This window comes from Diadema antillarum, unplaced genomic scaffold (genome assembly GCF_040938485.1).
Source record: "Diadema antillarum isolate AM-2024a unplaced genomic scaffold, OU_Dant_1.0 scf00000099, whole genome shotgun sequence".
In the NCBI taxonomy this organism is placed as follows: domain Eukaryota; kingdom Metazoa; phylum Echinodermata; class Echinoidea; order Diadematoida; family Diadematidae; genus Diadema; species Diadema antillarum.
In genome coordinates, this window is record NW_027270988.1 from 4,034,168 (window position 1) to 4,050,190 (window position 16,023).

At 37.4% G+C, this 16,023-nt stretch overlaps 1 protein-coding gene across 1 annotated transcript in view; it reads left to right on the top strand.

The window, feature by feature from the left end:
- Positions 1 to 16,023, top strand: part of LOC139718796 (MAM and LDL-receptor class A domain-containing protein 1-like) — a 146,700-nt gene continuing 130,677 nt past the window's right edge. Inside the window, exons 1-16 of the mRNA XM_071630260.1 lie at positions 1 to 169; positions 694 to 813; positions 1,927 to 2,148; positions 2,816 to 2,959; positions 5,965 to 6,239; positions 7,434 to 7,518; positions 7,907 to 8,053; positions 8,568 to 8,722; positions 9,132 to 9,327; positions 9,956 to 10,096; positions 10,816 to 10,969; positions 11,864 to 11,981; positions 12,590 to 12,674; positions 13,532 to 13,702; positions 14,694 to 14,953; positions 15,321 to 15,411. Of these exons, the coding sequence (XP_071486361.1) occupies positions 1 to 169; positions 694 to 813; positions 1,927 to 2,148; positions 2,816 to 2,959; positions 5,965 to 6,239; positions 7,434 to 7,518; positions 7,907 to 8,053; positions 8,568 to 8,722; positions 9,132 to 9,327; positions 9,956 to 10,096; positions 10,816 to 10,969; positions 11,864 to 11,981; positions 12,590 to 12,674; positions 13,532 to 13,702; positions 14,694 to 14,953; positions 15,321 to 15,411 (2,533 nt within the window). The remainder of the gene's footprint in view (positions 170 to 693; positions 814 to 1,926; positions 2,149 to 2,815; positions 2,960 to 5,964; positions 6,240 to 7,433; positions 7,519 to 7,906; positions 8,054 to 8,567; positions 8,723 to 9,131; positions 9,328 to 9,955; positions 10,097 to 10,815; positions 10,970 to 11,863; positions 11,982 to 12,589; positions 12,675 to 13,531; positions 13,703 to 14,693; positions 14,954 to 15,320; positions 15,412 to 16,023) is intronic.

The following is a 16,023-nucleotide window of genomic DNA, read 5'->3' on the forward strand; positions in this document are numbered from 1 at the left end:
ATGCTGAGTCTTTGTCCAAACCCAACAGGCTTCTGTGACTTTGAGCGAGACTACTGCACATGGACCAACCCCCAGACTGGCGACAACTTTGATTGGACGAGGAGCAGCGGGGCCACGCCCAGTGTGACTACCGGTCCCAGCAAAGACCACACCCTCTCATCACCCTCTGGTAGGAATATGATTAATGCTATGGAAACAGACAAAATATTTACAATTATAATTGCCATCGTAGGTATTTCCTGCCGACCAAAAACTAAATTACAAACCATTAGTGCTGAAGAAAGCTTTCAACTTTCGTAAGATTTTGTGCTTGTTGTTAGAAATATTAGAAACAATGAAGTAAGCCAAAATGTTAAATGTTGAAACAAAAGATATTTAAAAGAATGCAAGTTTATTAATTTAGTAATAAATACTTTTCTGTATCCAAATGATCACAATAAAATCTATTTTCTTGTTTAGCTGCTATTAAATATTTTTTTAACAAAACATTTGAAATTATAAATTAACTGTAATTTTTCAGGATAAATGATTATGTTTTGCATTTACTCTCAAATCAGTTTTTTTCTTATTTTCATGTAAAATTTTCGTGTAAAATGGTCTTTCAATACTAAATGATATTTTGTCTTTTAGTCTCTAAATTATGTCAACATTTGTTCTGGACTGAAGGTAAAATGAATATGTTTTCTCTCCCAGGTCACTATGTGTACCTGGAAACAAGCACCTTACTTGCTGGTGATGTGGCTTGGCTGGTCAGTGAAAATCTACCATCTGATGATGGCTGCTTCTCTTTCTGGTATCATATGTATGGAGCAGGTGAGATTATGTGGACATACATTATCATATGATAAAGTATTGTTTTCAAGTTCAAGTTCAAGTTGATTTATTTCACTTCTAACAAGCAAATAAATAGAAATACAGTGAAACGCTCGTATACACAGACGTCAGGGAATCAGTACCACAATGCGATGAACAGAACAACATTGTAAAAGAGATAAAGGTAAATTATCAACAGAGATACAAATAACTGTTACGTCACTGTGGTAAATGCATAAACAATATTGCTGGAAATGGAGGGGACTGCTAAAAAGCAGAGCTTGTAGAATGCAGTCCCCTCATAGAGAAAAAAAAAATTGCTAAAAAACAACAACAAATTTCCCTAAGCGGTATTAAAAAAAAAGACAGTTGTATACAGAATATACAGTTTTATTGTTGTATACAGAATCCTTGATAGATTAGGGGTGTGTGATTTCAAAGGACATTAGTCTCAGCATGTGGTAACTTAGCTTTTCATATAAGAATATAAGATACCTGGATTGCTGTTTGTTTTGCAGGTGAATATTATTTATTTCATATGTTTCCCATGAGATAGAAAAGAGCCATCGTTGCTGTATTCATTTTGAGTTGTTTATGATATTATCCCATTTTAAAGTTTCCACATAAAATGAATAAACCCCCTCCTGAAAAACAACATCCAACCCCCCCCCCCCAAAAAAAAGGGGGGAAATCCTTTGTCTGAGCCTTTTTTCATATCAAATGTCACTAACTACAATATTTTACAGAATAACAGAGATAACATAATGTGTGTTGTGAACACATGTTTGTTTGCTTTTTTTTTCTTTTCACATGCAATATTAATGAGAAGTATTGAACAAAGTCCAAGAAAATTATTACACAGAAATGGACAATTTAAGCTCTTGTGGGATGCCATAGTGGCAAATTCAGTTTTGTCTTTTGATTTTCTTCCCATACAATTATTGATAAAGTAAACAAAATCTGATAATTTAATGTTGGAATTTCACGTCATTAATTATGAGTTTGTGTTTCAGATGACTTTACCTTTAATGTTGTCATTGGTGTTAAAAGGGTATTCGAGGTGAATAGGCTATTCATATATACTTTGAAAATATCTCTTTCTTTATACCTTAGGTGTTGGATCTCTGAATGTCTACCTGATTGATGGCATAAATGGGAACATGGCCCTACAGTGGAGCCAGTCTGGTAACCATGGCGACCGCTGGATCAAAGGTCAGATGTCGACCTCTAACCCCAACACCTACCAGATTGCGGTGGAGGCCACGTTCGGGGGAAATTACACGGGAGACATCGCCTTAGATGACACCTTGATCAGTGTGGCTGGACTGTGCAATGGTAAAGCAAATATTGCAGCTGGATATGTACAAATATATGTGTACTACCCACCTAGATTTAAACACATATCATGAATGAACACTCAAGGATATCACACAGTTTCAGGTTATCAATGTTAATGATAGTAATGTGGTCTTCTTTATCCAGGATAGTCCTTTCTGTTTTGCCACTGCTCTACCAGAGGGCAGGCCCTGCTATTATTATTACCCTAGCATTGCCTGGTACCCATTTATACACCTGGGTTGAGAGAGACATGGTGGCTAAAAACATCTTTTCTAAAGAGTAGGCACTTGACAGGATTCAAATTCAGGACTTTCTGATTGAAAGTCAAAGACTCGTTTCCACTATGCCACAGTGCCCCCACATGCACAAGTGCATTTTAGCAAGGCAGGGCGATAGTAGCTACATGTTTTGTAGGTTAATTTGGAAGAAAAGGGTGCAAAGTGTTATGTGTATGCAACAAATATATGCTGTATTTTAGAAATGCTATGAAGCAGAAGTACTTCAGCACATGATGTGGTTAAAAGTGTGATAAAAAGGTGTTTTATTCAAGAGAAAATTAACTGTCGTTATTATTACAGTGCCTTTTAGGTGTTACTGAAATGTAGCCTTAATAATTGGTGGCATTTGCAATTATGTTCCATTCATTCCTGTCTTCCAATCACAGATTCCAGTGAGTGGGACTGTGACTTTGAGAATGGTTGGTGTCAGTACACCCAGGCCCAGGATGACAACTTTGACTGGGTCCGCCAGCAAGGGTCCACCGGCTCAGTAGGGACAGGACCATCTGTGGACCACACAACAGGAACAGGTCAGTACCAATATCCATTCTAGATATGATCTTACCAACTGCTGTGTGTTACTTTAAAAGCCATTAACTTTGAGCCATGAATAAAAAACAAACACAAAGACTTCAAAAGAGGACTGAATAATTTTTTTTTTTTTCAAATGAATGAGTTGAGTTGCTTACCTTGAGAGCTTTATCTTTTGGTAAATTCTTCTTATTCTTTTAGTCCGTCTTACGGTTAAAGGGAACACAAACCCAAAGAGCAATGTGGATTGAGTAAAAGCAGTAACATTAGTAGAACACATCAGTGAAAGTTTGAGGAAAATCGAACAATCGATGCCAAAGTTATGAATTTTTAAAGTTTTGGTGTTGGAACCGCTGGATGAGGAGACTACTAGAGGTTATGACGTATGAGAGGACCACAATATAAAGAATATATAAAAGGAATTCCACAAAAATTCACTTTTCTAGCAAAATGAAAGAGTTCTTGACTAACCGCTTTCAGAAAGCAGGGGAATAAGTGCTACCCCTAACATATGTCAGTATCAAGTTGATGGAATGTGTAATTTTCATGAAAAATGACTTTTTATTGAATTCCCTTTTTATTTTCTTTATATTGTAGTCCACTCATACGTCATAACCTCTAGTAGTCTCCTTACCCAGCAGTTGCAACACCAAAACTTTAAAAATTCATAACTTTTGCATCGATTGCCCGATTTTCCTCAAACTTTCACTGATGTCTTCTACTAATATTACTGCTTTCACTCAATCCACATTGCTCTTTGGGTTTACTTTCCCTTTAAGTAACAGAATTTTCTTTCAAGCCTCTTTCTTGCTGAATATATGATTGAGAGTTAGATTGACAACACATATGACATGAGTAAAGTTCCCATTTTTCCCCTGTCAAATTGGCAATATTTTGTAAATTTTCTTCTCATTTTGTACAGATGCAAGGAATCCAACCAGTTCCTTGTAGTCTTTGTTCAAGGCAAAATATGCCATGATATTAATAAGGAATAAAAATATTGGAATTTCCCCAAAACTTGACTGTTCAAAGTAATGTTACAAGGGGCAGGGAATTAACGTAATTACAAACAAAATAGCTAGGCATGGTTCAGGCACATGAAAAGGGTCATCAGGAATTCTGTATAAAAAAGCAATCAGTGGTTTGCTCTCCACATCTTGACATAGGTAAAAAGGTGTAGAATGCCTTGCAGTGATAATAGTTACACATCTTATGAAGAAAGCTACACATGAGATGTATGACATGTACACAGAGTTCTGATAGCTGGATCTTTGTGTACACTGTACTTAGAGCATTTTTATGCAAAGTTCACCCCAACAATGTACAACCTTGTAGGCAACTGACCAGTGACACTGTATCATACATCCCCAGCAGTACTCACTGACCTATAAGTTGATATCTAGTGAAGATAGCAAAATACAATGTATGTCCCAAGTGTACGTGTGTCACACCTATTGTGGTACAAATGTTGACGAAACATGGGAAGGATGGTTCTAGCAGAGAGAGCTTAATCTTCTTTTGAAGAACCATAAGAGTCAGCTGACATGAGCAGTACTCCTCATAAATGTCTTCTTAGTATGTCCAGAACATGTTGTTAAAGCATTCTGTTCACTCAGTGACAGAAATATGCTACTCACATACACATAGTTAAGCCCTACTTGTCACAATTCTACAAAAGGAATAATTTTCTGTGCTCAACAACAACAGAAGAAATGATATGGAGATATATCAACTGTAGAATACTATAGCGTGCAGCTTCCATTGAGTACTCTATATCATGGTACATTCACATCTAATGTAGATAACAGTGTAGTGCATAATACTGAACTTCATTGAACTACACAAGGAGCTGTATTTAATGACAATGGCTGAGCTGTTACTGTAGGGGTTACATGTATATCAGCTCAATATACTGTATACTGATGTTGCTTGATATTGCTCACTTGCAAGCTTCATGCAACTTGACCATGAACACCCCCCCCCCAAAAAAAAAAAAAACACACACACAAACAAACAAACAACAAACAAACAACAACAAAACAACAACAACAAAAAAACAACGCAAAAAAAACCCAGAAACACCTTGAAAATAATCTTATTTCAAAAAATTATTGCCATTATACTGGCAGCAAAGATAAACATGAAGAATGGGAAAAAAATCTTTAGAAACATTGTATTTGTTGAATCCATTGATTGTAGTTTAAAGTAATTCAGTATGTTTGGTTATGTAGCAATGATTTCACCTTCTTGCCTATTTACCCATTATTAGGACAAACTGATTTTGCTATCACATGCATTTCCAATAGACACAGGTCTGCCAGAGTACATGTGGAGCTAGTATTAGATGGGTCAAATTAGAGAGTCTTGCTGAATTAAATGTTTGTTCACTTATCTACAAGTTACAAGCAGTAAAAAAAAATGGACTTTGCTATAAAATGAGTTGTGTGAAAAGTTAAATAAAAGAAAAATGACTGAATTGCACAGAATTCATGACATCAACTGTCACTATCAAGATGTTTATTTTATGTGAATTGGAAGCAAAACCTTATTTCTGAAAATGAATTATTCTTGTATGATATATTATTGTCTATCAGAGAGAAAAAAAATAGAAAAAATAAAGTCTTGATAAATCCTGACACAAATACATTTTTCACTCTTTTTAAGCATTACCCAATATTTTTCAGCCCCATCCTTTTGTTATTTTATTGCTTCATTTCTATACAATGTCAAAGATGCTGGTATCTAGATTTCTGAAACTGGAAGTATTGTAGAACACAGCCTCTACTTAATACATTTGCTGTCATATATTTCTATATTTTCAATTGGCAGCAAATGGTTATTATGTGTACATCGAGACATCCAGCCCCAGAGTGTCTGGAGATGAGGCTAGGATCATGAGTCCTGTCATTTCTACCACCTTCCGTCAGTGTCTCAACTTTTGGTATCACCTAGCCTCTACTTAATACACGTGCAGTCATATATTTCTCTATTTTCACCCTAACAGCCAATGGTTATTACGTGTACATCGAGACATCCAGCCCCAGAGTGCCTGGGGACGAGGCTAGGATCATGAGTCCTGTCATTTCCACCACCTTCCGCCAGTGTCTCAACTTTTGGTATCACATGTTCGGCCCCACCATCGAGACGCTGAACGTTTTTGCCAGGCGCAACGACTCGGCGACCTCCAACCTCGGAAACCTCGTGTGGAGCAGCCAGGGTCAGAAGTCCGATGAGTGGTTCTTGGGATCGGTCACCATAGCTGAGGCCTACCCTTACCAAGTTAGTCAAAGCCCCACAATGTAGTGTGCCATGTACAGTAATTATTTAAAACTTTCTGTGCGTGTGAGTCAAATGTGCACAAAATTCACACACAAAGGTGTAGACAGATGATGAATGTGGCATGGTTAGTTCATTATTTAATAATCAGTCATTGATAAGGTCTACTGTGAAAGTGGATATCTTTGCGTTAGTAATTTTTCGCGCCCTGCTAGGTAAGATGAATTTCGCGTGTTTTTAGTTCCGCGGAATCAGGACATTACCCTCTGGAACATATGGCATGCAATAATATTTGCGTGCTTTTATTTGCGCTAGCTTCTGGTTGAGAGAAATGCATGAAAATTTCCACACTAAAAGTAATATCGTATGCTACCCTGTATAAGTCTCACCGTGATACTCAAAGTATGTCAGCACACATTTCCTGTCAAATATTACTAAACAGAAATTAGCCTCAAGAATAGCTTTGCTAGCTTGGCTGGTTTGATGCAAACATTCTAGATAATTTCTCATATTATTTGAACACACATGGTACATACATGTTGTATGTATCTCCATGCATAGCACCCATAAAAGTAATGTTAATGTACGCACCAAATGAAATGTGTAGCTGCGATGTTTAATGTCAACTATGCCAAGTGTAATCTAGCATCAGTATGCTAGAGTTACAGCCTCAGATATAAATGTTGAAGGTAATTCATACCCTGTCTCTGCCAACTTGGTGGGCTTACATGTATCAATTATTACCTACCCATGAAACTATGGGGTCTGATTGGACAGAAGTAGCCATGACAACAGTGAGAAATTATTGAGCTTCTTCCACTGTAACCTTAACCTTGTTCTGTAAGCATGGAATGTATCTGTAAAATATATCTGTACTGTAGTGTAACACTAAAATGTCAATGTTTCTCCACAAAGCTGGCATGAACACAAAATAGAATGGGTAAATAGTTTTGATAGATATTGAAATATGTACAGTTTTTTTTTCAGTCACAAAAAAACTTAGGCAGACATAAGAAAATTAATTGCATCAAAATAGACCCAACACTATCAGTGAATAAAAGTTAAATATTGAAAAGTTTCTGCTTGAACAATTGATCACACACTGTCCAAGAAATTGATGTTAATCTCATGTTTACACATGGAAGAGGCTACAATTAGGAGGCTAACATTCTTGTGTGTGTCTCTTCCTATTTAAAGCTGGTGTTCCAAGCCTACGTGGGATCCTCCTTCACAGGGGATATTGCCCTTGATGACATCACAATACGTCAAGGGGACTGTGAAGGTCAGTGTCAAGGTCACATCCGTCATTGTCCCCTAACCCATGTCTGCCGATAATTCAGGCTTTTTCTCCAGTCATATTTGTTAGTTCCGTGATCACTTATGGGTGTTATTCCTTGGTCTATGAGATTTAACTGTTAGTAAACTGTTAGTAGACTGTTGTAATATCCAAAATACTTTTGCAACAAAGTACCCAGATGTGATGTGTGGCCAGTAATAAAGTCAGAGCCAGTAGACCATTATTTCATGTACTACATGTAATTGTACATGTCTATTGTATGGTCATTATCAACACAGTCTATAATCTCACAATAGCTTGAACAGACAACAATTTAAAGAAAGTGAAAATGATTTGTCCCAATTGTAGTATATTTCTGTTTTTGTCCCCACAGCGACTGCAACTTGTGACTTTGAGAATTCGCTCATCTGCGGCTATCGCCAGGATGCCACCGACAACTTTGATTGGACGTACTGGTCTGGGGACACACCCACCCCACTGACCGGTCCATCCGTTGATGTCACGTATGGCAGTGCTTATGGTGAGGGGAAGCATAGAGAAGTGCTTTACTGCATCTCATGGTGGAAGTGAAATTTGCAGAAATCAAGGCACTTTGACAAAACATGGAATGCCCAGTTTGTGATAAATGCCAAGGTTATGGTAAAATCATTTTACAAACACGTTAAGGTAAAATCATCTTACTTTACACGTAAATCATCTTACAAACATTGACCCCTCAAGCACATACATGTAAATGCATATACACGTAGCTGGCATGATGATGCAAAATCCAAGTGAGTTGAATACAATCTTTTCTGGATTCACATCAGTCATATTCATATGATTTCCAGTTCCCTTCAAGTTTGGTTTGTAAACTGATGCTAGAGTATTTAACAGTATTTTGCCTGACAGTTTTCTGTAGTGTATAAGCCAATCCTATTACATTTTGATAAAGCAATGAACCATGGCCAGTGGATACACTGTATATTTGACTCATCAATTCTCCCTCGATCCATATCTGCTGATTTTGTCTTTGCTTGACTATGGCTCATCAGGTCACTACATGTACATCGAGACTTCCCGGCCCAATACTCCTGGTGCTAAGGCTAGGCTGATTGGTCCTCACGTTTCCATGGAAACAGCATCCACGACTTGCTGGACTTTCTTCTTCCATATGTATGGTCAGGATGTCGGTACACTATCAGTCTTGGTAAGTTTGTGCAGATTATGGTGCCAGACTTTTTGGATGTTTCTGGTTAATGTTTCAGAAAGTTTTGTAATGCATGTAACAAAGCTTTTCAGATATAAATCATAACATGAGTGGCATTAAGAAATACTCATAAGACGCTTTGAGATGTTGGTAATATCAAATCTTACTGTGTATGTATTATATATCTTTACATATATAGACACACTTTTTACTTCTTTTTTTTTTTAAATGGAAATAATCTCACTGATGTCCCATGCCTCATCCTGTGTTGGTATCAAAAAGCATAGTACATAATCCATATTTAGTTTGTATGAGCTCACTCTTTAGCCTTACTTTCTGTCAGCCAATGAGGCAAGACCACACACTGATACCGTATGGTGGATGAATTTCCCAATCCTTTTCTCCTCAGTCCAACAATGCTGATGCCACACGCACCACACTGGCATCTTACTCTGGCAACAAGGGCAACCAGTGGTACAGCACATCGGTGGAAGTCACTGGCAATGGCTACGAGATCGTGTTCGAGGGGACGGTCGGAAATGGGGAAGAAGGCGACATCGCTATCGATGAAATCAATATGATTGATGGTGGCTGTGATGCACTCTGTGAGTAAAACATCAAAGATTTTTTTTCCCTTTAACAGAGATGATCTTCAGCTAGTCCTTTATGGGCTGCCTCTTGTTTTGTTTATGGGAAATTTACTTTCTGAGTTAAAGAGTACCAAAGTGATGAAGTCTTAGTCTTTTGTTGTAGTGTAGTGCTGGGTCCATACAAAAAAATTACCCTTGCATTTCAGGCAGTGGGTTGGAACTGGATGTGAGCATAGTGAGCAGCTGTTGTGTTCACAGATATTCAGACTACCTGAGGTTGTGTAGAACCAGTTTCCATAGCTATGAATGGCTACAATGTATGTAGCTCTAAAATCTGAGGTATGTAGGGGTGAGATTAACCAACATGAAATTGTTAATCAGTATAATCAAAAGTTTTCTTTAAAAACCATTTCTAGAATAAATCGTCACTCTGATGGTTTATTGAGAAAATTGTTGATACTGTATCTCCTTGTATTTGTGGCATTATGATTATTGCACAATGTTTGTACAGTATGCTGTTTTGTGCCACAACTGAACAACACAAATGCAGCAAATATGATAATTCAAACCTTCTTTAATCACTGCTCCTGATTGTAGCTTTAATGTGTATTTGACTTTTTTCCCTCTTTGGATGGACTCACAGTGGATTGTGACTTTGAGGATGGTTACTGTCAGTGGTATAATGCCCCTCTGGATGAGTTTGACTGGATAAGGGTGCAGGGAGGCACCCCTTCTGCCAGCACCGGTCCCCTGTATGACCACACCCTTGGAGCAGTGGGAACAGGTATCGTAATCAGTTTATTAACCCACAACTCTTGCTTGTGTGACAGTACCATATTGTACATTGCATAAAAACAAATGTTTATTATGTTTTAATGAAACCTCCAAGGAATGAACCAATGAAGCTGTGGTGCCAGGAACATTTTGTAAGCATGTTCCTTGCAATGACGAATGTATAGTACAGCATTTACCATGAGAGTTACGAGTTAAACAGATTGTGTGTTAACTTTGTCTAGTTGCTCTTACTGGAGTCCACAAAATGCACACCCTTTCCATGTCAGCTCTGTATTCCAGCTTGTACCAACCCTTTGAATGTGGGTATTGACACAAAAAGTGTATCATAATGTAATTCCTTTTCAATGATGATGAATGATGATTTTTTTTGCTGAAAAAAAGTAATTACACAGTGATTTTTTTACTAGTTTGGTTGTTGAATTAGTGTATTTCCACTCAAATTGTATGTTAGTCATTTGTAACTAAACAGAAAATGCTAATAATTGATGATTTAGAGCTTTCTATGTGGAGTAAAATACTTTGCACTTATCCTGTTGTTGAATTCGCATGTTTCCACTCAGATTGTATGTTCGTAATTTGTAACTAAATAGAAAAGACTAGTAATTGATAATTCAGAGCTTTCTATGTGGAGTGAAATGTTCACATTTATACTGGGAGGCTCCTTGATTCAGTTTTGTTAACATTTTGAATGTAAATTCTTCCTTGAAGGATTTTATGTGTATGTGGAAGGGAGTGCACCCCGGTTGCCGGGGGATACAGCCAAGCTATCCAGCGCCATCTTTGATGCAGGACCCATTGACGTTTGTTTCACGTTCTGGTTCAACATGTTTGGTCAGCAGATTGCTGGACTCAGACTTTACAAGTAAGAGGGTTATCCACTCTTCCACTCTCAAAAGTAAGACCATTGTCCACTCTCACTATAAAAGTCTAAACTTTCATGGCAAGATTGCCTATGGCTTAAGATGCTCCAATTGATAGATGATTGAGAAAATGGTCTGAATTTCATGACATTTTGCTGTTGAGCATGCTATCTGCACCCCTCCCCCCCCCCCAAAAAAAAAAAAAAAAGACTGTCAGTGACAACTAGTCAAGCATTCTGAGTTCATTCAAATGTGAGAATTAAAATGACTTATATGTGTGTCATGATGCAAAGTGGAAGAAACTGATCCTAGTAAATGAGAGAGCAATGAATAGCACTCAGGTAGTTATTATGAGAATTACAGTTAGGAGTCCCCTACAGTGTACAGCTCTAGGTATCCCATTCCTGTTGATATGAGCCATGGCCTTGGTAGAGAGAACTAACCCAGGCCTGAAGTTTGTAACTTTTCTGTGGTAATTCTTGCCTGTAACAACTTAACAGGAATTGTCACAATATTTAAGGTTCAATGTACATTATAGTATCAATCATTTCTTATGCTGTTAGAGCGATAATGCTAGCGTATACCAGGATTGGTTGCAGTTGCCTTTTCATGTCTTTGTACGCACTGAGCATTTCAATTTGATGATATTCACTTTACAGCGTGTGCACCAAAGGTGTATTCTGAGTGATGAAAAGTAAGAGATTGTCACTGAATTATCTCTGATACAAAGCAAACAAAGTTTGAAAGCCTTGGCTGATAGATACTCACCTAAATTAAATGATATTTCATAACAAGGAGGTAGTCCATTTTCTTGTTGATAAATAATCATCAACCATCCCATTTAGACTTAGAATACCTTACTCAGTCTTATTTGCTGATTTATTTCTTTGATCCAGGCAAGACACGTCCAGTGGGGTAGCCAGTCCTGAATTGATGTGGTCACTGGACGGTCAGCAGAGCACTGACCAGACCCACTGGATTCAAGGACAGGTGGCACTCAGCGGCTCATTCCTGGTAAGGAACACCACTCGGAGCTGCCAAGAATTAACTGTACAATTTGTATTAATCATCTGGAGGTATAAAGTATACCATACATACATGGTAGTTATGAGAAGCACTATTAGAGGAGAACATACAGGAGGCAAAGTGTGAAAGAATTGGGGTTGAAAGGAGTCTAGAGATTAGAGTGAAAGATTTTAAGAGTGAGTTATTATTGTTATTATTATTAATATTAATATTATTATTATTATTGTTATTATTATTAATATTAATATTATTATTATCATTATTATTATTATTATTATTATTATTATTGTTATTATTGTTATTATTATTATTATTATTATCATTATTATTATCATCATCATCATCATCATCATCATCATCATCATCATTATCATTTTATTATTATTATTATTATCTCTATCTTTGCAAGATATCTTTTGGAAATTAATATTGGAGATTAATTATTGATACTGTCTCTCCCACTTTCACCACACTCAGCAATGTTTTCAGCAAGAAATACCATCAACATTCATTGTGATGTCAGTCTTAGTTCCTATTTGTGTTATTTTATTCTTTGACCTTATAAACTTACCCTTTGCTTACCCTGTACGTCTTAGCTTCAATTCTGGGGAGTGATTGGATCTGGTTACTATAGCGACATCGCCATCGATGACCTGGAGGTGGTGCCAGGAACCTGTTCTTGTGAGTCTTCCCTTTAATCTTATTTTCTCTCAAAGGACAGCTTGTACATTCCTTAGGCCCATGCCTATAAAAAAAAGTGATGTTCTGCATGTATGTATACAAGCCAGTGGGCATTCTACAAGCTCTACCCATGAAGAGCCACGTTTCTGTACTGTCTATGCCTGTTGATCTTAGCAGATTGTGTTATGAATGACTCCATATTCAAAGTAATTTTATCGGCATCCTAGTTGCATTGTCTATTTAGATTTGTTTTTTTCCTGGAGTAGGCTGCTGATTTTGATCATGTTTCCAAACAAGTGAGTCTTGCCTTGCAACATTGACATGTTGGTAATGGCTGAAAGAAAAAAAAAAAATGCTGAGCTCATTTAAAGTATCTTTCTGTTGCTCATGAGGTTATGATATATTTATCACATGATTTAGGAGGTGTTCACAGAAAATGAAAATATCACATTTCCAGTTAAAAATGAAAGGAACACAAATATTCTAAAACAATAAATTGTTTTGACTTTCATGAATATTTATCATCTGTACCAGGAATACTGAAGTTAATGGTAATGACTGCCTGGCAAGTAACATGTTATTTGGTGTATAAAGAGTAGAACACATCACACCATACATGTAAAGGAATCCATTCGCAGAAATGTATGCACAACATTTCATGCAGAATGAAAGAGAAATCAAAACTATCTGATTCATGTTTATCTTATTTCAGGTCAATGAAAATCTCATACTCTCATGTTACATTCCTTTTTGATTTAAGCAAATAACTGTCCTTGAGATTACCGAAAGTTGCAACATCTTCCTAGAATTTCTCAGTAGATTTAGGTTAATCATCTAATTCTGTGTCCTGGTTACAGTAATGCCAGCTGATGCTGATCCAGACAGAGTGGGTGCAGGAATCTCATGTGCGTTTGATACCATGTGTGGCTGGACACACGACTCCAGTGACCAGTTTGATTGGACGATATACTCTGGCCCTACAGCTTCACTCAATACAGGACCCAGTAGGGATCATACCACGGGATCAGGTACTTCCTGGCTTCCTTTTTCTCATCACAGCCAAATGTAGTTTCTTAACCCGTTGAGGACGGACTGATTTTGCTACAACACGCATTTCCCATAAACACCTGCCCGAGTATACTCGGGACTCATCCTCAACGGGTTAAAGAGCAGACTTTGAAAAAAAAAAAATAAGAAATAAAAAACACACACACACACATATTTCATTTGTTCGTGAACCTCTCTGTGTGCAAGCTCTCAGCTGAGACATGCAGTACTTTTTCATCAGCACTTGGATAATTTTTACAAACTTGTCCTAATCTTATGTTCACCAGCCCACTCGGGCATAACAACAGGAAAGCCAGGGTGACAAAGTAGGGATCAATGAGATTAGGTAATGTCCGTTCATTGACAATTCATTTCCAGACATCTGTGCCAGTCGGCAATTAAAGTGATCCAGCTGAATTGCCACAGGCAGAACAAATCACAGAAAGGGGTAAACTATTGTGCCATTATTCTTATATTGTCTTTTTTACTTTTTGTCTTTGAAGCCTGGAGTTTTGTTTTTTGTTGCTCACAAAAAAGAAAAAAGAAATGGCAGTCTTCACAAATAGCATCACACATTATTCCTAATGATGTTGTTATTGTTTCAGTAGAAATTCACAACATGAAATGTATCGAAGCATGTATATATCAATCTTTTGTTGCCATTGCCAAATATTAATTGTGATCGTTTGTGTTATGCTTCAAAGGCTAGTTTTTCGTTCAAATTGTTTAACAGTACAAACTGACAGTTAAACACTTCGTGTTGTGTGTTATCATTTACTTGGTGGAAATGAAGAATGATTGATTTGAATTGAATTGGAGCATATTGACCTTCCTTGGCTGAAAGTCATTCTCAGTATATCATTCATCTGTACAGTGTACAAATGTATGTTTTACATACAATTGATGTACTTTGCTGTGTGACTCTGTGTAAGAAATATTTCTTCAGTAAATAACTCCTATTTCAATTGACAGGAAGCTACATTTACACCGAGGCATCGGCTCCAAGGCTGCCCGGTGAGGTCGCAAACCTCGTCTCGCAGACCATCGCACCGACCGGCCCCAGTGGTGCCTGCTTTGTGTGGTGGTACCACATGTTTGGTGGTACCATGGGCACCTTCAACGTGTACCAGGAGACTAATGGTGTCAGGAGCTTGCGGTGGGCTAGGACTGGGGACCAGGGCAATGAGTGGAGGCTAGCTCAGTTCTGGATCAACAGTACAGACACCACTCAGGTAGTCTGTTTCCTTCACGTATTTGAGCAATACTTTTCACTACAATGGTCTTTTATGGTCTTATAATGATTTTTGATATATTGATGCCAAGGTTACTAGAGATCTATATGGCAGGCTTATCTAATTTCTATGAGTAATGGTTTGATTTGTACAATGTACATGGTAGGAACATTTGAATTGATAACATACAAATGTTTCCCATGTGTCAGATTATTGCACATTGATGAACATTCAAGCATGAACTAATTTATTTGAGAGCAATAGAGAGCATTCTCGTATGTTTGCTTTGTCATCAAACAAGGGCAATATTCAAACAGTCACTACATTTGTATGTTTTGCTATGTTTGTTATGTTTCACTCCTCACAGATCATCTTCCAGGGTATCGTGGGTGCGTCATGGGAGAGTGATATCGCCATTGATGACACAGAGTTAACTCAAGGAGAATGTCCACCTCTTCGTAAGTCAAACTTCAAGAGTGCAAGTACTGTAAAGCAAGACATACAAACTCACGGCATGAATTTTTTTCAAAGTGGAGCCAACAGCCTGTTTAGCAACACAAAATTTTTGCAAATTGCCTCTGGCATTCATTTGCATGTAGTGTATAGACAAGAATTGTTGCATGCATGTAAACCCGTTGAGGACGAGTCCCGAGTATACTCGGGCAAGCATCTATGGCAAATGCGTGTTGTAGCAAAATCAAACTGTCCTCAACAGGTTAAGTTCGCGATCTTGGCTGTTGCAAAATTAGTGAAATTAGAATGTTAACATTGTTTCATGGTAACTCCTTTCATAAGAACTTGTGTCATATAATCGATGTGTCTTGCAAGTGTGTATTAATCATACTTATATATAAAACCATTTGCAAAACTTGTAAAACAAGTTACATGTACGTAGATTGGGTACTCAGTAAATATGGAATACAGGATATCTTTCTTGGCTTGGAAAAAAAAACCCTTTTTTTTTGGTCTTTTGATCTGCACGTCCAATCTGTTAACCTTGAATGTTTCTTATACACTGTAAATCTTACCGCATTAAAGCTTAAAGTTACATGTATGCAGGAAATTTCTTA